The sequence below is a fragment of the Paramacrobiotus metropolitanus genome, unplaced genomic scaffold (assembly GCF_019649055.1).
Source record: "Paramacrobiotus metropolitanus isolate TYO unplaced genomic scaffold, Prichtersi_v1.0 Parri_scaffold0000022, whole genome shotgun sequence".
Taxonomy (NCBI): Eukaryota; Metazoa; Tardigrada; class Eutardigrada; order Parachela; family Macrobiotidae; genus Paramacrobiotus; species Paramacrobiotus metropolitanus.
In genome coordinates, this window is record NW_026570242.1 from 1,294,344 (window position 1) to 1,316,414 (window position 22,071).

The window sequence follows — 22,071 nt, forward strand, 5'->3', positions numbered from 1 at the left end:
TACGTTTCTCCACGCGATTAACACAGCATAAGTCAGGACACAGAGATGTAGGTAAGATATCGATGGGAATAGCGCTGACATGTTTTCGTACTTATATGCATCTAAATCGCTTAGTATTTTCCATTTATATGCATCTAAATCGTTTAGTATTTCCCATAGTATTTTCCTTATCAGTCACACCAGTTAGAAATTGAAAAATAGCGAGCAGAACACTATTATGGCGCCAGGTGTAACGATGGCTGTACATCAGGCTTTGCTGTATCTGAGACTGTCTGAAGTGCGTCATGTCGACCTTATTGTGACTCAAAGGCCGTAATGGATCCCATCAGTGCCACTATTTATGGTTCGCCTAACAAAGATGCTAAAGAAGTGCAAGATTGTCTGCTATGGTTGGAGTCCACAAGAGTATTCTCATCAAATTGAGGAAGAATGGCGAGTATGTTTGTTTTGATGATGCTTACTCTGGCAAAAATTCTTTTACTGTAATACGAATCGATTTTGATCTTTTACTGCAATTCGATTTTTTCGAAATATTCATTTTTAACCTTTACCGTTCACTTTGGTTGTTCCAGTTAACGAGATTTTCAGATTAGTGCTTGAATGGTAGAACATGTCGGACCAGGCTAGCAGCCCTATCACTGCATGGCGCTGCAGTATTGTCAGCAGCAACATGCCGAGGCTAAGGCCCGACGAGCCTCAAAATTGAATTCAGATACGGTGTCCAGTACTGCAACAACCGCCAAGCGAAAACGGCCTGCAAGAGATCCAAATGCACCAAAGCGAAACTTGTATGCACAGATGCTAACTGTTTCACGCAAATCGCAGAGCACTGAAATGTTAGGCTGGCCTGCTGACTTCTCCAACGTTTGCCGAACCTTGTCAATTGCAGATCCGCATTCTTTCATTTCTGCAGCCAAGAGCGTCCATGTGTTAAGGCTGGTATACCAAATGCTACAGTAGGCGACTTAGCTAAAGAGCTAGGACGTCGGTGGTCAATTGTCGCTGGCGAGAGAAAAGCGGTTTTCCAGAAGATGGCAGAAAAAGATAAAGAGAGATATGTCAGGGTAAATCGAGAGACGATTGAACGATCTTTTATAGAACGATCTTGTAACAACCACCGTGTATTTTGTGAATAATTAGGATTGCGATATTGACTGGGTCTTTACAGGAAAAATCTGCTTATCAAAATGGAAGAGGACAGAAAAGGTCTGTAAGAAGTTTTACCGGCCACAGTTCTGGTAGGCTTGGTTCGGCCGCTGCACCGATGAATTCCGCTACTGAATTTGGGCAGTCCGATGAAGGAAGTGACAGCGAATGCAATCATACTATGTAAATGCTGAAAACTGGGATTAGGAGCAAAGTCAAACGCATCCCTGCATTTGGACACCCGACGAAAGTAACACTTACGGCACACAACGTCACCCATACCTGTGCGACGGCCCGCGCTCAAGCTCTGACTCTGACTCAGACTCTGACCGCTCAAACTCTGACTCTGACTACTCAAAGTCTGACTCTGACTGTCCAAACTCTGACTCTGACTCTGACTGAATAACCTAACCTAAGAATAACCTAAGAAACCTAAGAAACCTAAGAAACCTAAGAAACCTAAGAAACCTAAGAAACCTAAGAAACCTAAGAAACCTAAGAAACCTAAGAAACCTAAGAAACCTTAGAAACCTAAGAAACCTTAGAAACCTAAGAAACCTATTAAGAACCTAAGAAACCTTCAGAGTCAGAGTCAGACTTTGAGCGGTCAGAGTCAGACTTTGAGTAGTCAGAGTCAGAGTTTGAGTGGTCAGAATCAGAGTCAGAGTCAGAGTTGGAGTCTAGGCCCTGTGCGACCATTGGAACTGGTTTAGGATATTTTGGGAGTATGTATGTGACGGCTTTTGATTTAAATGCAGGCCGAGGCTGTTTTCTGGGTAGGTTCGACCTTGAGTTCAGTTCAAAATTGTTCCCTTTGGGTGTGCTTACCACATTTTTAATTTACGTATCTGTACACTTTGATTGCATTATGGGTACGTAGGTATTCCATGCTTGTATCAGTTGTATCCGAACTCTGAAGTGAATTTCATCAATCATGATTTATCTTTACTTTAGCTGTCTAGCAAAACAAAGCATGAACAAGAAGTGCACCAAATGTTTAAGAAGGGAAAGTTGATAATCAAGATAAACACCTCCTCAGGAACAGACAGGCTCACAATCAATAATCATTGTTGATATGATGTTGTTACCTTTTCAAAAATTAATAACTATGGATTAAGAAAGGTTACCAAGAAAAAGAATCCTAATTAAACTGAAAACCTGATGGTGAACCGACAAAACAATATGAACTGCTAAATAGGGGACGATTGCTCATCTTACGTTAAGCAAGCAGGGTGTTGTGGGACTTTCAGTCTTTCACTACAGTCACTCCGCTGCAGCAGCTGCTTTTCTGGACCTCTTCGAAGCCTTGCTGACACCGTTGCTTTCTTTCATGGGCTCCGTCGCAGCAGACTTGACAGCCGTATCAGCAGCCCTCCAGTCCTTAACTTTCTTCAACAAAACTGGATGAAGATTTGGAATCACACCTCCTTGTGCAATGACCACACCTTCGCAGAAACGGCTCAGCTCGTTGTCATTTCGGAGTGCCAGCTGAATATGACGTGGACTAATACGCTTTTTGTTGTTGTCGCTGGAAGCCTTACCAGCCAGTTCCAGCACCTCAGCCACAAGGTATTCCACTACTGCTGCCAGATACACCCCAGAAGCCACACTCAGTCGCTTGGAATAGTTACCCTTCTTCAAGGCTCGAACGAAGCGGCTAACAGGCATCACCAATCCTGAACGCCGCGATTTACTTTGTCGCTTCTTTTGGACAGACTTTGTGCCTCGCCCTGACATTATTGTACTGGAGGCAAGAACCAGGAGAAATAACACCAGAAACTGCTGAATCGAGTTCGGGAGCTGAATTGTAAGTAGCCTCAAGAAGGGGCGGTTAAAGTTTTCTGACTGGCACTAGATCGCAGGGGTTTTCTATTATCACTGTTCTAACAAAGATTTACTGTTTAAATTAAATACTATATCTTTTACGAAGTTATACGGTGACAATCTACGGTCCATGCCCAGACATCCACTCAAAAGGTGTACTTAAGAGTTAAGCCCCGCGATAAACGGCGAATCGATGTCAGACTGTGCGAGTGTGTTCCCTGTACCCAAAACGTGGCCAGTTTGCACTTTGCATTTTGCAATATGAGATTGCACATTTTCGACTAATTGGAGCGCCACCTGGGCACAACACTCTTGCTCCCCGGGTATGAGAACGAAATGCCAGATGTGCGGGTACGCTGCAATTCATACGGCAGCCGGTGGTACCGCGTAACGTTTTACTAGTCAGTAAGCTCGTTATGTCTAAAATACATAACTAACTGCAGACGTTTAAAACATAAAATTAGGTACATAATGCTTGCCGCTTGGCAAAAGGGCGAACTCCTATAAAGCTATTTACTGCCCAGATTATCACGTGATGCCCAGATGTTCTGAAAGGACCACGTTTCACTTTTCTGGAGTCCATTTAATTGCGTCATTGCTAGCAGACTTAACAGTAATTCATTCATTTTACAATTAGAAAATTAGGCGGACTCGATAAACAAGGTCATGGATGGATATAACTTACCAAACAAGGCCCTGTCTGACAACGGTGATTCCCGGCTGGCCGTCGCTCCAAATGATCCATCTTTGGATGAGGTGCCAGATGCAGTCTTGCTATCACCCACTTCGCCCTCTGGTTCAACTGTAACGTACTGTAGTCGAATACAAAGTCACCGAAACACGGACGATCATTATGCCAATTATGCACAGGACAAGCTGCGGCAAGTTGTTAGCTATGGCTCAAAAGCCTCAAATTGAAACACTGTCGACAATTTCTATCTAGACCTTACGATTACGAGTACCGAACCTATTAGAAATTACGAAACAAAGGAAATTCCGCAACGCAAATTTCGTTTTAAATTTTTAATTATTCTGATAGTATGAGTTGGCTTCATCTAGCAATCGACGGCGCTGTTTTCTAATATGTAGGTCGTTTCTGCAGTATTTGGATCAAGAAGGTCAGAATACCGAAGTTGGCACAGGGGACTCAGTAAAAGTGGGTTACACATGAGAAAAGTTTCGTTTGGATTGTGCACGCACCATGCAATGATCCAGAGTCAATACGCATGCAGACTAAAAATTCTTAATGTTCTGATAGTGCAATTTCGTCCAGCACGGGATGGAAATTGTAACAGAGTCCGATGGAAAGTTCCATCAAGAAACCATGGAATTCTTAGACGATCAGGAAGCGTTAATACTCAGGCTGCGTTTGCAGTTGGTCTGCTTGCTTTAGCGTCCTGTTCGTTTTTGATAATCATTCGAAGGGTTTGATGCGCTAGTACTTTTGATAGAACAAAGAAGCCGAAAAGTCTGCTTTGGCTTTACACGAAGCACAGGAGCTATACCAGAAGCGCTTAAAACAACAACGGGATATGTCCAACGGTAAACTGAAATCGCTGCAGCTCGTGTTAGATCAGGTAACAAAGACTGTAAAGTTCGTTCATTAATCATTAGACAATTTGGGCAAGGTGCGGCAGTAGCAATACAAATGGCTATAGCCATAGCCGTCTCGTAGACGGACCACGGGACGGCTATTGCTACAGTCATTGGTATTGCTACTGCCGCATTTTGCCCAAATTCTCTATTAATGAGCACTGAGCAGTACTGTATCTGTACATGCCTACATTGAGCACAGACCGTACGAGAGCATATTTATTATAATATTGTAAAAAGACTGCTCTCACCGTACAACCTGTACCTGACTACCTGTAGCGTCGTTTCTCACTCGTAGCAATATTTATCAATTTCGTAATTTGATAGATACATCATAGTATTACAAGGCTCTTGATAACTGTATTATGCTGATATTCCTGCACGAAAACCATTTGACGTCATAACGCCCTACACTCAATCAGCACAAAACAGCCTCGGGAGGTATAAGAATAGTGAAAAACTGATTTAGTTGCCCTCGGTGGAGCTGTTCATTAAATGGAGGCCGCGCTGGATTTCTATGATAATACATACTTTGACGTACTCGTACATCATTCCGTTGCTCGTGTGTAACCGTCCCAAACGACCGGTCGTCGTTTCAGCCTCCAAACCGTCCGAAACGACCGGGGGCCGCCAAAACGACCGCCGTAAATTTTGTCCTACCAGTTTTTTTCGATCTTTCAGTCGCAAACAAAACGAATGAATGCAATTTCGTGTCCGGTCGTTTGTGCCGGAGTGAAATTTCGTATTCTATCGCTTATGCCGGAGTGCAATTTCGTATTCTGTCGCCGAAGCGACCGAATACGAAATTGCACTCCGGCAGAAACGACCGGACACGAAATTGCATTCATTCGTTTTGTTTGCGACTGAAAGATCGAAAAAATTTGGTAGGGCAAAATTTACGGCGGTCGTTTTAGCGGCCCCCGGTCGTTTCGGACGGTTTCGAGGCTGAAACGACCGGCGGTCGTCTCAGACGACCGGTAGTTTTGGACGGTTACACTCGTGCTCGCCTGTTTCTTGCCGTATCCCTCCACGCGCTTTCCATAAGCAGGCGGCTAGCTTCCGGTGTTCCGTTTGGCCGATAGATGTTAGCACACGCGTGCGCTTAGTATTCCCGTGCTTAGGCATACTATACTTTAACAGTGAAAAGCGATACCTCCAAGTTCCCAGCCCACTACAAAATTATCCGCGTCTTTTCACATGAAAGCAGAGTTTGGAACTTTGAAGAGAACGCCAAGGGCTACAAGCCTACAATATTTCCACGCGCTATCACGCATAAAAATTACTTTGATTTGTAGCTGTTAAGTCCCGATCTTTGTAATGTACAGAGTAATCTTTGTATTATTCTTCTGTTTGCTAGTGCAACGAGGAAAAGAAAGTTCTTTGTGAGCGCTGTGAAACCATCAGCGCAGATATTAAGCAGATCCAAATAAAGTACGAGAGACGAGCGGAGGAACAAGAAATGAGGTATTTCAGGGTGATGCCGAGTAAGCTCCCCGATAACGAATTCGGAAAGAAGTATCCGTAACTGTATTCAACTCTCGTGTAGACACCGGGACGATCTGAAGCGGGCGAGATCTCAGTGGGAGATATCAGAAAAAGAGCGGCAGAAAAAATGGATACAGCAACGTGCCAACCAGATCAAAGAAAGCACTCTGAGAAGTAAGCAAGCAGCTTCAGTACTGATAGCAGGGTTTGCTTAAGCAAAACAGCAAGAGTAATAAGGTAATCAATCGAAGTGAAGCAAAGGTATGTTCTGGAAAGCGAGTACATATGCGGTTTCTGCATAGTAGCAGCATCTGTTCATATGCCTATTTATGAGCAACCGCATTCGCAAACATTTTGTAGGTACAAATTGCAAGCGCCCAAAACAAAAAAGAGGAGCGCTTCACGCGGCAATCAGTATTTTGCGGTATGCGGGCTTTTGTCTTATTAATTTTGCTGTTTGTAGTAAACGCGATTAAAAATCGTGCTGTTGAGTGCATTAGCAAAAACGTGCTGTAGTCTTGAATTTAGGCCACTAAAAATTTTCCTTAAAATTTAATACGCCAAAGTACGGCATACATGCATTTTAACTTATGACCTTTAAGGTGATTAGTACCCCTTTGTACAATTTAATGCATGACCCGTTAACAAAGAAGCAGGATGCGCAGGCGGAGCGAATAAGTGAAAATTCACTGAGCTAAGTACTTCGATGTTTTTTGAAGCACTGCAACTGCATATTTAGCGAATATGATTGTCATCAGCTTCTGACGTACATGTAGACTGTACAGTACATTTCGGATCCTGTAATCGCGAGCTGGAGCGTTTGGTAATGCGTCCTTTGTCCGAAGTGCGAAGGCATACTATTGCATTTGTTAAAATCCGAAAAAACTCAAATTAGTAAGCTTTCAGTGCATCAAGCGAAAGGATTTGTAAATCCAAGGCTTATTTAAGCGAGCTCTAACCTAACTTTTCGCATTAATTTAGCCAAAAGAAATTGTGAAAATTCAATCAGGTTGGCTGCAGCATGAATTTCGACAGGAAAGGAAACAATTCTCGAGGAAGGGTAAGCACTTGTCGTTTGGGCCTTTTGTTGGTTCCCTGCACAGCACGATGGCAGTCTGCAACAGAGCAGTTTCACGCTTCGCTTCGGTCTCATGATGCCAGCGTAAAGCAGTACACTTCCCTAGTTTCGTAGCAAGGCAGCGTATGGAGCCGGCAGAAACGTGAGCGGGTTACTGCAATGGTTTACGATCAAAGAAACCGCTTAAATGAAAAACGCGATTAACGGTTTCAAAAAAATAAGACTGTCATGAAACGCGGCTTGACCAAATCCAATATCAACATATTGGAACGTGTAAACTACCATCAGGTGGGTGTTGTAATGGCTACCTGTTAATCGCAGATTAACAGGCTGCTGGATGACGCGTATTGCGTACCCTGCCGTCACGTAAGACAGAAGATCCAACAGTAAAAAAATTTAAACTATCATTAATTTTCAGCACCGCATCTTCCAGCCGACTGTTACTCTGCGAAAAATAGGTAACCATTAAAACATTCACCCGATGGTTGTTTACACGCTTCAATATCGAACTTTCAGTGAAACCATTCAGTTTTCACGCGCGCCCCCACAGGAAAGATTTCAGAATGGTATCAGTATTCAGCAAGAAAATCCGCATCCGAATATCTACAGGCTACAGCCACCCCGCATACGTGCACCTGATAGAACTCGCTATCGTGCATCAGAGCATTTGCTGGCGGTGACCGACGGTTTAAACAACAAGCGGCAAACATCGAAGTGCTACATAATTATGCTTGTAAAATTGCTACAACAACAAAGTAACACATCTAACTTGGCTTTTGGCCTAATGTCAATGAACAATTAACCGTCAGATTTGCGGTTGACCCTTAAGGGGACCACTATGAGATGACTTTTCGTTTAATAAGTTTCAAATTTTAACATCAGCTTGTAGGGAATTTTTCGGGCTTCCAGAGAGTGTGTACCAATACGATATCGTAAACTGTGATCATAAGTTATTAGTAAAAAAACATGACCGGGTCAGCAGCGGCGTAATAAATGCAGTGATGTTATCGGCTAGCCATGGCCAGCCACATGGCAGATATGTCCCAGAAGATCTCAGACAGAACACCTGATGCTGTCCTCTGGCCGGAGCAAACACATTCTTCCCTCTCAAGCTATGTCCTGTCTGATCTCTTTCTGAAAGCGCGGGCATGGGTAGCCGGCTCTGGCACACATTGCTGCCGGTCAGTCAACAAGCCTCCATTCAGCTGACGTTTTCCAAAACTAGTTAAAGGGCTTTAAAATCGATAACTTCATTGTAAAACTTGCTACACTTTCCAAATGGGCATCAGATAATGTGTTATTTTCTAGAAAGCTTATATACCGACACTCCGCTGTAGTCCAACAAAGCATGTTTGAATATTTCAAAAAAACACTTTTCAAAAAGTGTTTTTCTCAATTTTTTTGTAAACTAACAACATTTTTTATTAACATGTTGGAGAATATAAGCTTTCCAGGCTAAAACACATCCAATGATGTGTATTGCATCTCATTCGTAAATACTTTCTCATTCAACTTTTGATTCCAAAGTTTTTTCTTTGTTTCTTGAATAGCTCTGTCTAGACAGAGCGCAGACAAGATCGCAGCACACCATTGTGTGGCGAAACCTTTTGCGCATGCAGTCAGAACAATGGCAACAGTGTTCTTTCAGTTGTTTTAAACTTATTCATGTTTTCCCAGACCCACTTTCATCTCATAGCCCTCCCCTTAATCGGTTGGTGGTACAGTCGTCGGCTTTTTTTGAAGTTTTTTTCAAAAGCTTCTCTGTAGGCTAATCATCAATATTCACTAATCTATCTACGGTACGGTTAGCTTAAACGCCTTCGCATGAAGGCTGACAATAGCCATAGTGTCTATCGTGGTGTCGTTAGCTGATCAGTAGTAGCCGCCACCAGTCCCACAGAAAGGTTTTACATCAAAGGTACCGCCAGCAAAAGGTTTTGTTCAGTCCGGCACTGGCAGGAAGGTTTACGCTACTTTTTTGGTCGCAAAACTAATCCTTAAACCTTTCCACCGAAGAAAAGCGTATACATATTGTAGTACGTTGAAGTACCGTAATTTTGCAGTGTTAATTGTGAAAGCCTGCACCTTTGAACAAATTTGTTTGCTCCAATTTATTTTCCTTTGTTTGCAAACCCAAGGTGTGGAACCAGAAATAGAGCGTATATTATCTTTGCACAAGGATGAAATGCGACAAGTACAGGAAGCTTACGATCATCATCGCCGTAAGTCTGAAGAAACGGCGAACTTAGCTATTCAAGAGAAACTCAGTCATCTGGAACACAAATTTGCTCAACGTGCTGACGACATTCGGAAGCAGGAACGCCAATTAGCCGACGACCTGTAAGCGCAAAAATATGCAGCGTCATCCGATTCTGAATATCATAATAATCACACTTCAGATTATAAAAGAACTAGTCGTACTATAATAATGCCTTTGCAGTATTTTAATAAAAGGGGCAGGCAACTGCTTGGGCAAGGAATACCTGTGCTTGCTAACGTCACCCGGCTGGAGTATGACGTTGCGGTAACACATCTGGTTAAATCTGGCGCGGTACATAAGCACCAGTTTAGCCAAAACGTAAACACCAGCCGGGTGGCGGCACCAAGTACAGGGAGCGCTTGCCTAAGCAACTGTCAGCCCTTATATGTCTGATTCTGTCGTAGTACTGTACTGACACTGTCTTAAGGGTCAGCAAAATCCCTGGACCGCCCGCGCTAGTTGTCGGTTCCTTTGACATCATTGAAGCCGACGCCTAGTGCGGACGGTCCAGGGGATTTTGCTGACCCTTAATATCGTGTCAGTACAGAACTTTGTATGAAACACATTTATAGTTCACACAATCTTACCGTTATAAATGTTGGTTTGGTTTTAAGTTACAATTACCTGGTAAGCCCGCACAAATTTTAATCACAATGCTCGTACCGGTGTAAGGTTAACGACGTCGACTATCATACGTACTTAGTAAGAAAAAGATCAATATTACGCGCGGCCTCCCCACAGTCTGGAGATCTCGCTAACCAAAAACTTTTAAAAAAATCTGATACCACAGTTAGATCGGCCGTGGTCCAGAACTGCGTCACATGACCTTTGTTTTTGAATACGTCCGATCAGAATCGTGGCGGCATGATGCCGCAAACGATCCAACCCAGTTTCAAGGTGACCTTGAAACTTTGAAAAATTTTGCCTGGATACAAAACGCAACAAATTTTTAAGTACGCAAAACGCAAGTTAAACGGAATAAAATGACCTCGTTTTCGTACAACACCAACCATAAAATTAAATAATCATAAGTCAGCTTATCGATTTTTTTGTCGGCACATTTGTAATATAATGGTTGGTCTTAACCATACGGACATCGGGCTGTTTGATTTTGGCAGGACCACTCTTCTAAACAACTGCTAAAAGCAAATAGCCGGATTTATTATTTTAAGGTGAGTGAGTGGCCGAGATACCTTCACTGACCAGCGAGCGAAATCGCTAATTGAGTGAGTGAGTTACCGAGCTACCACTGCCGTCTAGTGAGCAATATCGCTAACTGAGTGAGTGAATTACCTACCGAGCTACCAGCCTACCACTGCTGTCCAGTGAGCAAAATCGCTAATCGAGTGAGTGAATTACCGAGCTACCACTGCTGTCCAGTGAGCAAAATCGCTAAAGGAGTGAGTGAATTACCGAGCATCACTACTGTCCAGTGAGCAAAACCGCTAATTGATATAGTGAGTGACCGAGCTACCACCACTATCTAGTGCTCAAAACGCTACGTGAATGTGTAACCGAGCAATTCATTGATTCAGGCCCTGGATTACAAGAAACGCGGAGGTGAGACCGCATCTGTTTCTTCTAAACTAACACTAACGCTAGCTTTCAAAGACCATGCTAGCGCTGCTTTCCAGTGTACGGAACCCGTTAGGTGAACTAGTGACCGAGCTACCACTACTGTCCAGTGTAACGAGTGACCACGCTACCACTACTGTCCAGTACAGAGAGTCCGTTAGGTGAACGAGTGATCAAGCTACCGCTACTGTTCTGAGCACAGAGCCCACTAGGTGGGCTAGTTACCGAGCTATCACTTCTTTCTAGTGGACAGAGCTCATTAGGTGAGCGGGTGACCGAGATACCGGTAATGTCCCGTGTACGCAGCCCGCAAGGTGAGCGGGTGACCGAGCTGCCCTTACTGTGAAGCATCAGGTTGGGGTTCAGAGAATCATGGATCTAGAGGAGAGATTCAATACTGGTCTGAGAGAATCGTAATTATTACATAAAACCGGTGTGTTTGCGCTATTGCGATGTACCGATCATATTACCACGAAATATTGATGTTGTATTAATAAGTAAATATTCAATCGAAATCAAATAAAGTGGCCGCGGATCACAAGAAACGCGGAGGCGAAGCCGAGGCTGTTTCTTGTACTTTACTATTATTACTTCACATAACTGGCGACCCCAAAACCAATTAACTTCAGAGTCCATAAAAAGTGTCATGTGAAGAACTTTTGACAGATGCAATCAAAAAGCTGCCGAGATTGAGCAGCGACTGCATCTGGAACTAGCTAAAAGAGATGAGGAAATGTGCGTTAACAAACAAATTTACGAAGAACGCCTGCAAACACAAGCCGACGATTTTGTCCGTTTGCGCTATGAATTTGGAAAGGAAAAACAAAAGGAGCTGGCGCAATGTAATGAAAAGGCCAAAGCCGATCTGACAGAATCAGAGCAACGGCATCAGGTACCTTCGTATTCGGTACTAATCAGTAGTAAATACTTAGAACTATGTTGATAATTAATTACGACAGATACCAAACACCGCAAAACATAAATACAACAGATTACAAAGCATACGATCGTCAACACAGTAAAAACGTTCCCGCTCGCTCTTCCATTCCGTATTTTTATGAGAACTATAGGACTGCTTTCAGCCGGCGCGGACGCAGGCGTCGCTCTTACTGTACGTACCGGAATTATCGGATTTTCCCCGCAATAAGAGCCCCGCCCCCGTAATTAGTGATGGGCCGGCCCGGCCCAGGGCCGCGGCCCGGGCCGAGGTCGGCCCGGCCCTTTTGGGAGGGCCGCGGCCCTCGGCCCAGGGAGAAGGGCCATGGCCCGGGCCGCGGCCCGGGCCGTGTAGACGACGGCCCGGCCCTCTTGCTCGGGCCGGGCCGCGCCGGGCCTGGCCGGGCCGGGCCGACCCAACACTACCCGTAATAAGCCCCCCTTCCCGACCCTGTTTGAAAAATAAGACCACCCCCCGAAATTACACCCCAGGGGGCCGTTAATAAATGTCGAGCGCCGCAAAATGATAGGTATACCGCAAAATTCAGCCGCAAAAGTTGTTGTAATTTATTGAGAAACAGTTAACGGACATCAATATAATGCGGTGTTCGTTGGCAAACAGCTGTATAAGGAGGTATACACTCCAAAATGTTGCTCCCAAGGTAGTGCAGCTGCATATACCGTAATTATCGAATTGGAAGCCCAGGGTTACAAAGATTTCAAATGACCCACGGGGTGGGCTCCAATTACGGGCATGGGCTTGTATTTAGGGTGGGGCTTCAATTTTTCAAACCAGCTTTTTGGCATTTTTTAATATGGGCTTTACGGTATTTAATTAATTTGCCGCTAGGTGCGTGCTACTTTTAGACTTACCAGTTACTGTCGGTAACAGGCGCTCTTCTTTGAACTTAAGTATGCGGTAACAGTGTAATGTTATAATATCTCACAAGTATATGTTGTACGTGTTTCTCCCGTGATAAAGGTTCAACAAATCACCAGAGTTAGAGGGCGTGAAATTCATAGCTTGGCATATGCTCGTCTAGGTGGAAATTGAACGCCGCCTAGCAGAGGTTAATCAAAGCTTCGAACTATGGAAAAAGGACCACTTTAAGTCTCAAGTAAGCTTTCGAAAGGACTGTGAGATTGTGCCTGCTTGTGATCAACACTTGTCTTACTTGTGCAGAGCGTATATTAAAGCGTAATCTGAGCACTAAAGATACGGACCCGAAATACAGTTACAGTGCTGCTCGTACGTACGGATTGAAATCAGGGCCTATGTATGAATGGCTAGGATTGGCCAGTTTCCGGCTTATTAGAACACGATTGCATTCTAAAAAGCCGGAGATTTGCATTCGGGTTCTTATCAACACTCCATAGTGCGCAGGTTATGCTCTGTTAAAGCATTCGTGCGAAAATTTATTTTGTTACATAGAAGGAAGGGAAGCGAATTTGTTCTTGTTGCAGTCGTATGTCGTTACGAGAATCGCTTTGCATTTACCTGTTCATTAGCTTAACATGTACGAGTATGTGTAACTGAAATAGTAAAATGAGCAAAAGGGTACCACTACAGGATCTTGTGCTAGCGAAAAAATTTGACGAGATGAAGCTTGCAACCAGGATTTCCCGCGATGCTGAAATAGCAGAAGCCATGGGCATATTAGCGAGCGAGATCAGCAGATTGCAGCTGGATATGGACGTTCGCATTAAAGCCAAGATGGTCCGGTTACACGAAGAGCACCAGAGCGAAGTTACTGAGCTTCAGGAAACAGCTGACCGATGGAAAGTGGTCGCTAACAACGCAACAGTTGAGTGGACGTTGTCCACAATTAAGAAACCAAAACAAACCCAAAACACTAAAAAAATTTGTGGAACTATATCTACAACGAATACTTTAATTTACTACCTTGCGAGCGTTTCAACGTTCGTTTTCTTTTTAAACGAGCGCGGCTTTCGCTGCATTAGCCTAACCGCTAAAAAAACTGTTTGTTTGTAGGAGCAGTTAAGATTTCGTGACAATCTTACTAAAAGTCACCAGGACATGCAAACAAAATTGGAATGCGAGTTGCGAGCATGCCAGCAGGTATTTGTAGGGATCTCGCAACGTACAAAACGATGTACGGTAATATTAGTTAACCACAAAAAAACTTGTAAAAAACTGCGTAGTTTGTGCTTGTGGTGATAGTTACTTATCCCCAGGTGAATTATTGAATGGCGTTTTTAAGTCCTCTTGCCCTTGCAATTATTACGACACTTAATTTTCATGCAGTGCTGTTGAATGCACCACATTTTCTAGGTACGCTAAAACTGATTACAGACACATGACATTGTTTTAGTAGTGTGCCTTACCACAGACTGTGTGTAGTCACTGTAGTGTGCCTTGCAAATAAACAGTGCTACAGTACTTAAAGTTTAAATTTAAAGTGTTGTCAGAGCGGCATCCGCTCTCTATAGGATCGTTCGATAGAATATTTCATTAGATTCGTATGCTTTGCCGATAGCCTAGTGGTGCCTCTCCCGGCCTTAGAGTATGGAGGTTGTGGGTTCGATTCCCTCAATCGGCAGATTTTTTGCGAGTGTCTGTGTGAGCCTAGCCCAGCCCTTTCAGTGTGCTACTTAAAGTTTTTTAAAGTTTAAATGTAAATGGCATTGGCTTGTACAAGTTGCAAATAAAGATATTAATATTATTTTCTAAAAAAAATAAAATAAAAAACAGTCCTGCTACTGTTTATTTGCAATGGTACCAGAACTCCTGTCATCGTATATTCGTATGTACCTAAATATCGAATTCGCACCCCTGGGGTGCAATGCTCAAACGTACCGGAGGAGGAGGGCTTATTTCGGGAGGGGGACGCTATTTCGGGGGATGGTGTTATTTTTCAAACAGTACAATGTTTTTTGGAGTGAGTTGTTATACTTCTATTTCAAACAACTGCGCAGTCTGTTCTACTGAAACTGAATGCAGTAGTCACCGATATTTACAGTTTCAGTGTTCACAACCTCACCTTAAAAATGTTCTTTCTAGTGACGGTTTCTACCTACAGCTGTTTCCCAACGAATGGCTGTTTACGGTTTCCCCATTAAGTCATAAAATTATAATAAAAGAATTTGCAGTATGCCAAACATTTTGTGACGCTTAACATTTATTAACGCCAGCGGTGGCAGTAATTTCGCGGGGAGGTTCTTTTCCAAACAGCCATGCAAGGGGGGTTTATTACGGAGGGCGTCTTCTTATGAGGGCAGGTGTAAATTCGATGATTACAGTATTTGGAGAAATATTACGTACTCTACTCTTGCATCGATGTTTCGGTATGTCAAAAATCTGCGATTGTGTACCTACGTAGTCACTTGAAGCGATGAAGCAAGAGCGCACAACTTTACTGGAAGACACAGTGAAGACATATAGCGAGCGTCTGCAGAATATGGACATTCAAGTGCAACGGTTGACCAAAGAACTGGCGGAGAGCCATGACATACGAAAAACGGAAACAGATAGTCTACAGAAGCGAATTGCCATCATGAAACGGGAAAACGATTCTGCACTCGATGCTATAAGCGAAAAGTATTACTCCTGTTAGATGTTACTGTTGCTGGCTCGACTTTATCTTGTAAGTAAAAAAACAGTTAAGCATCGAATATCAGGTGGCTGTGTTTTGTTACAGAGTGAGGCCGATGTTAAGCAAAAAAGACGCCAAGATTGATATGCTTCGGCAGCAACTGTTAGCGGTACATGAGCAAAACGCACAAACAGCTGTTTCCCACAACCGCAACAAGCTGCAGCCTGCCCAAATTCGTTCCATATCTGCCGCATCACGCTCGGGGTCGAACAGACATATCCAGCAAGCCCAAAAGCAGGGAAATGGGAAATCCTAAATGATCGACGGCTCTAGACTCCAGTTGTTTGTTGTCAATTGAATAGACAATTTGGGCAAAGTGCGGCAGTAGCAATACAAATGGCTATAGCCATAGCCGTCTCGTAGACGGACCACGGGACGGCTATTGCTACAGTCATTGGTATTGCTACTGCCGCATTTTGCCCAAATTGTCTAATGTGTTCTAAAAGCTTTTCCCCATGGTTCGGTTTCTATCTTTTTGTTCGCAGTGCTCTACTACGTAGAAAGCGAAATTTTGTAACCTGCAAGGCACGTTACCTAGTTGAAAGCAAAAGTCATAAAACAAAGAACAAAGCTCTTAAAACGCTTAAACTCTTAAAACAACAAACTCTTAAAAAATACAACAGGTAGGTAAGTACGAGTACGTGCAGTGATTTAAAAAAAAATATGACAATTGAGCGTTCAGTGAGATTGTTGGCTGGCAAAACTGGCTCGAGACTTTTCTGATTGTTCGCCAACTGAACTAGCTGCTGTCGACGGCGCAGGTGATGCAGCGGGTGTCGTGCCTTTGCCAGCTTTTCTTTTGGCACACATTTGGCTGCGAAACTCTCTCTCCAAATTCCTCCTTTGGTCCACCTTTTTGGCGAAGTAGCTGTAAAATACGAATAATTAGCGCAAAATTAAGAGGCATTTGTACCGACTTATTACTCAGCAGAAAACGCGAGGACGTCCGTGGGCGAGTTACGCAGTACATCTTTAGCGTAGTCCTTCAGCATTATCCAGACTGCGTCGCTATACGCGCTTGCGTAAATCTTTGGAGCTTTGGCAAGCTTGGATGGCTCAGGTTTCGGTGGTTCCGGTTTTTTTTTCGGTTTCTCTTTTTCTTTGTCCTCTGCCGGTGGGGGTTGAGTGGTGGATTCATTTGATTTAGGAGATTTGTCAGATTTGCCGGATTTCGGGGATTTGCCTTTCTTATCAGTTTTTTTGTTGTCACTTTTACCTCCTTTTTTGTTGTCACCCTTACCATCTTTTTTAGCGTTACCTTTGCCTTCTTTTTTGACTGCAGAATCCTGTGGTCTTGTCTTTTTGTCACCTCCGGGACTGCTGCCGGCACTTTTTGTGCTTTTAGCTGCACTAGCTACAGATTTCGAATTAGATGAGAAACTGAGTCTACTACCTATAGACTGGTGTTAAACTGCCTGCAACCAGTGAGGTACCTTCTGAGCCTACACTTGACGAAGATCCAGCCATGAAACTAAACCGATGCTAGAATAATAATGCTCCGCACACTAGTAATTCCAGAAAGTACGTAATAAGAATTTTTAGAAATACACGAAAATGATAGGAATATTATTAGCATAAACGGAAGAAAGCACACTACATTACAAATCGGTTAGATTTGCAATTGGCCCAAATGAGTAAATAGTGCGTGTAATTAGCATATTGCGTATAAAAACACTTGTTACCACGTCATGTTTTGCATTGATACTTGTTATCTTATGCAACAACAACAACATGCAGTTTTGCCTGGATTCTATTAAGTATCGGCAGAGGATGACATCACCGTTGCTTTTTCCCAATTTCAGTTTTGCCAGTGATAAACTACTGACGGAATATCTGATCGAAGTACTAGTATATGCACACATGCACTAACGATAAAGTAAGCGAATGGCAGTTCGATGAATTACAACTTCATTTTTCGGCATTAGCCAGTGCACATTTCCCACTCTTCAACCCATCCCCGACAAGATTTCAGCCCTGAAACGGTGAACGCGTTACAATGTTTAAAATTTGCTGACTCGCCGATACGGATCGTGATCCAAGAAGTTTTCATGACAAGAAGTATGAGTTTAACGACCAACTAAACGTGTTACATGAGGTTAATGTTACTTCGGCGGTGCTCGCTTTCCCTGCCGGCCCACCATTCAGACGGGATGCCTTTCGGACGCTTTGATGGCTCAGCGGCGGCCGCTGCTTTGTTGCTGTTACGTTTTCCACACGTTGTTTCGAGCTGTTCTTGTCGCGTCTGCTCGTGCGCTAGCGTCACGATTTCTTATTTTTACGTTTGTTCAGTTCTTGTGGACAATGTTAATCTGTGGACAATGTCTGGAATAGATCACTCGCTCGCGCGGCACCACAAGCTCCCGCGGCATCCACGGCGGGCAGAGGACACGCGCAGCGGCCGAACTCAGCAGCGGCAGGAAGCGATCAGCGGACAATCCTGACGCCACTTCCGCCACGAAACGGATAGCGTCTACGATCGTAGTTCCCGCTGAGTCCTCCATCAGTTCAGCATCACAGATCACGACTTTGTCATCCCAGATTGCAGCCATGCAGCAGCGAATAAAGCACCTGGAGGTGCAACAAGAAAGCTCCAGCCGCAACGCGCTGGATGTTGACGGGTCCAGGCCACAGCGCTCTCTATCACCGTCCTCTAACCGGGTCACTGCGGTGCAAGGTAAGTATACCGACAGTGTACTTGAGGCTCCTTTACCAGCTCGCCGACCGGTGACCGAGCGGCTCGGAGACCAGTCAACAATATCCCGTCCAAGTGCAGAGACCTAACCGCAGTTCCGAAGAAAATCCGGGATCAGCTAGTGGACCGCGAGCGGTTCGTCGACCTGGCGGACCGGCTGCCACAAAACAGAACACCATCCAAGCGGCTAGCTCCCGGCACGCGTATGGTGCTTGACGAAAGCACCGGCAAATACACCTTCACGGCCGCGGCAAAGAAAGAGCAAATCACGACTTTTGCCGCCTGGGCGCACGCCTTGGGAGTGTTCATGCACGCACCGGAATTCACGGGGCCAATGCTGAAATACCTGGGCATGATGAGTCTATCCGCCGATCCCAGTCGCGGTTACAATCTTGGGCACGTCTTTGAATACCATGGTCAGAATTACGCAACGAACAATCCCGACGACACCAAAAACTGGACCAGAAAACATGACGACTTCTTCCAGAATGCCATCGTGAGCCCGGTTGTCACCGTTGCCAGCACAGTCCCAACGAGCAGCAATAAGTACAAGTCAGCCAAATGCAGTCGGTGTCATCAGGTTGGCCATATAGCAGCAAACTGACCCGATCAAGAGCTTTTTCGGATTAACTCCGCCGCAGACGGAGAAATGTAACGGAAGCTGAACCGCGGCATCTGCTCAACGCCATGCGCTGGAAACCGCAAGCGTGTCTGCAGCTCCTGTGGCTCCGACTTTCACGGCGACTATGTCCACCGTCAAGCGGGGACTTCCAGCAACAGCGGCCGATTCAAACCGGAGAACCCCGCTTAATGCAGATGAATTTGCGCGGCGGCTGGCTGATCATCGCGATCAGCAATTTGTTTCATCAGTTTCATGTATTACCAACAGCGCCGAGTTGAAATACAGCGGTTTATTACGTTCTCGTTTTACCCCCAATAGCTCACCTATAGATATCCATAAGAGCATCGCACAGAGCACCATCGATCAGTAAGTGGAACTGGGACACACGAAAGGGTCCTTTACAAAGCCTCCGTTCATTCCTTTTACAGTGACTGCGCTTAACATGCGCGTGAAAAAGAGCGGCGGTCATCGCATGATGATGGACCTTTCCTGCCCGGCGGCAGACTCCGTGAACATGCGCATTCCCAAAGACGATCCCCCGTTACGATTCTACAACGTCGACGATGCTGTACGGTTGCTCTTGTAATTCCCAGTCTGTGCTGTGATAGCCAAGCTGGACGTGCAGTCAGCGTTCCGTCTAGTGCCGGTTAGAGAAAGTCAGCACCATTTGCTCGGATACAAAATGTGCTGAAAATACTACTTTGACGTAGTACTGCCTTTTGGGTGCAGGTCTGCCCCAGCATATTTTCTGCAAATTTTCTGACGCAGTTTTGTGAATATTTAAGCGCGAAACCGGCCAGGCTGCATTTTTTTATACTTGGATGACTTTCATCATCGCTCAAGACGCGAGCGAGTGCGCGGATTTAATTCGTATACTGTACTGCTACCCTGCACTTGTCCATTTATTTTGCAGTGCAGGCGCACGTACGTTGTATGAGCCCATTCACGATTCACATACACGGCCTGCAACTGCGTGCAGAGAGCAGGCAGCTGACTGAACGTGAGCGGCTTTAGCTCTCACTCGACTACAGTGCAGTAGGCTCAAACCGTACAAAAGTCTGGACAAGTGCAGGGTAGCAGTACAGTATTCACAGATTTATGCGCTGACCTCGGTGTATCGCTATACGAACAAACTAGAAGGACCGGCGCCGGCCATCATTTTTCTCGGGATCCGCATCGATTTTGTTTCCGAAACTCTTTCCTTGCCAGCTGACAGTTTGAGCGACATAATGTCACTCATGACCACCTGGGAGTCGACTCTGTGCCCGCTCCATGACCTGTAAAGCCTAATCGGCACGTTGCAGTTTGCATGCCGATGCGTGCCGGCGGCAAGGCTGTTCCTGTGAAGAATGATCCGGCTCATCAGTGGTAGCGACAAACGGCCGCTTGCTCAGATACACCTAAACGCTGGATGCCATTTTGATTTTCAGTGGTGGAAGAAGTTTCTGCCTCTATGGAACGGCACGAGCAAGTTCCTCCAGCCAACATGGTCGCATCCGAATATTTACGGACGCATCAGCCCTTGGCGGTATCTGTGGTTCCTGTGACAGTGAGCGGTTTCAGTCTCGTTGCGTGGGTCATCGAAAGGAAGCCCAGCATCGAATACCTGTAAATGATGGCCATCCTATCTGCACTGCATATCTGGACTCAGAAGCTACACCGCATGCAAGTACTGCTGCTTTGTGACAATCTAGGGGCCTCCCAAGCGTGGAAGAAGCTGGGTTCACAGCATAGCAGAGTGGCTGTCTCTAACGATTTGTGGTATACTTGTCATGTATAGCTGCCGCCGTATCGCACGGAACCCTGCGCGCTGGCTACCCAGCTGTTGGTGCTGCTTACTGCTTACAGCACTCTCCGTTCTGTGTCTGAATTCTTAATCTGATTTAATGCCCGAGTACGATTAATACTGCTGGACAGCCTTCCATCGTAAGTCAGCAATTATTTTTAACATTATGTTAGTTTAGCAAAGTATGAGTTGGAATGAATTGTGTTGGTCGCATAACCTCATTTTTCATTTTCGGTCTGTATTTTTGAAAAAAAACTGTATACTCGTACCGTTTGGCGGGTTCCCGCTGATCTGGTACCCAGAACGCCAGAAGTGTTTTGAACCGTCTTCATTTCTTTTAGCTAAAAAAATACTGCATAGCAATACCTAAGCGCACCTTGTTTTGGTGGTCTTCAATAAGTTATATGGCATTATTTATGCTTTAAAATTGTGGTGATAAAATCTGGAAGCATAATGTCAGCACCCATCATGTCAGTCTCTGTGTCATGACTGTTGTGCGCATGCGGTCGAGTTTAGCCCGTACATACATTCATGCAAAACGTGTAAACGGGCGCGGTTTTGCGTTCGATGTCTGTATGTCAAGGGTGAAAAACGGTGTAAGTCCGCGTTTGAACTCTGCGCATATTATATAATACTGATATCGCTGATTAGCAAGGTGCTCCGCTCGTCAAACTGACTGGGTGAGGGAGAAACCAACTCGCCTACTCGAAGCGCAGCAAAATACAGAACTGTGAAAGTGCTCCAGACGAGACGTTTTTTGTAGTCGGTTACTGCGGCCGATCTGACGCTATCTTTCAGCTGCCGCTTGATGTCCAGAGTGATACGGAGACGGCAATCCGGCACTGTGGGGCGAATGGGCTTGCAGCCATCGATGGCTCTTCTGTTCACTGCCGGCGACACAGTGGGATTCGGAGATTAGCCTCAGCGTGCACATTGCCGATTTCTGCAAAGTAAACTCTGACTGTAGCAGGTGATATTTGCTAGAGAAAGAGGTGTCCTACAAACCGTAGCACGGTTGTTTCTGCTGCCGGGAGAAACAAGGCGCGTCACTGCAGAACTGTTCGAATCGTGACCAACCGGCGCCGTATGTTGTTCTTGTCGAAGAAGCAAGATGGTGATATTGTAGGCGCGCTACCGCTACGTCTAATCTGTCGGGAGGTCGAACGTGGTTTCCAGCTCCGTCCAGATGTCCGGAATAGCTTCCGGAGAGTTTTTTGCGAATGGTGCCAACTTGCGGAAGCGTGTTACCTGAAAGCGTGACAATGCGTCAGCAATTCCATAATATCGCATTTATTAATAGCACTATTTTCACAGTGGAACTGGCAAGGCTGATAGCGCTGACATGCGCCGCATTACGGAATCAATTATGTAATACGCTGGTCAGCTGCAATAGGATATCAAAACCAAATTGGACAATATGATCAGGCAACAAGTAATCAGTAAACACGGGCGCACGTGGT

At 44.9% G+C, this 22,071-nt stretch overlaps 2 protein-coding genes and 1 long non-coding RNA gene across 4 annotated transcripts; 2 read left to right on the top strand and 1 right to left on the bottom strand.

Annotated features, from left to right (window-relative positions):
• The first annotated feature begins 3,417 nt into the window (after nt 1-3,417).
• On the top strand, nt 3,418-16,069 carry LOC129586732 (centrosomal protein of 131 kDa-like). 2 transcript variants are annotated; one of them, XM_055480099.1, is made up of 13 exons: nt 3,418-3,851; nt 4,060-4,126; nt 4,229-4,348; nt 4,422-4,547; nt 5,921-6,027; nt 6,110-6,222; nt 9,265-9,466; nt 11,628-11,868; nt 12,941-13,015; nt 13,468-13,701; nt 13,891-13,977; nt 15,239-15,456; nt 15,557-16,069. In XM_055480099.1, the coding sequence occupies exons 1-13, from the start codon at nt 3,637-3,639 to the stop codon at nt 15,765-15,767; spliced, it is 2,016 nt and encodes a 671-aa protein (XP_055336074.1). In that variant the 5' UTR covers nt 3,418-3,636; the 3' UTR covers nt 15,768-16,069. The 2 variants fall into 2 exon arrangements, with proteins under 2 accessions (XP_055336074.1, XP_055336075.1); XM_055480100.1 differs by having other exon boundaries at nt 3,419-3,851; nt 11,628-11,853.
• On the bottom strand, nt 15,971-17,187 carry LOC129586733 (hepatoma-derived growth factor-related protein 2-like). Its single transcript, XM_055480102.1, has 3 exons — nt 16,945-17,187; nt 16,436-16,865; nt 15,971-16,379 (listed from the first exon to the last, which is right to left on the bottom strand). The coding sequence occupies exons 1-3, from the start codon at nt 16,976-16,978 to the stop codon at nt 16,190-16,192; spliced, it is 654 nt and encodes a 217-aa protein (XP_055336077.1). The 5' UTR covers nt 16,979-17,187; the 3' UTR covers nt 15,971-16,189.
• A 73-nt stretch (nt 17,188-17,260) lies between these two features.
• LOC129586734 (uncharacterized) lies at nt 17,261-21,003 on the top strand. The gene is made up of 3 exons (XR_008690193.1): nt 17,261-19,191; nt 19,254-19,393; nt 19,920-21,003. It is a non-coding gene; the product is annotated as an uncharacterized LOC129586734 (long non-coding RNA).
• Nucleotides 21,004-22,071: the final 1,068 nt, after the last annotated feature.

Bases quoted from the DNA above. Each gene is read 5' to 3' on its own strand.
- LOC129586732 (XM_055480099.1), top strand. From the start codon at position 3,637: ATGGATGGATATAACTTACCAAACAAGGCCCTGTCTGACAACGGTGAT. The intron at 6,223-9,264 runs GTAAGCAAGCAG...TGCAAACCCAAG, and splicing joins CAAAGAAAGCACTCTGAGAA to GTGTGGAACCAGAAATAGAG. The intron at 11,869-12,940 runs GTACTAATCAGT...ATGCTCGTCTAG, and splicing joins ATCAGGTACCTTCGTATTCG to GTGGAAATTGAACGCCGCCT.
- LOC129586733 (XM_055480102.1), bottom strand. From the start codon at position 16,978: ATGGCTGGATCTTCGTCAAGTGTAGGCTCAGAAG. The intron at 16,866-16,944 runs GTACCTCACTGG...CGAAATCTGTAG, and splicing joins GTCAAGTGTAGGCTCAGAAG to CTAGTGCAGCTAAAAGCACA. The intron at 16,380-16,435 runs GTAATAAGTCGG...CGTATTTTACAG, and splicing joins GTCCTCGCGTTTTCTGCTGA to CTACTTCGCCAAAAAGGTGG.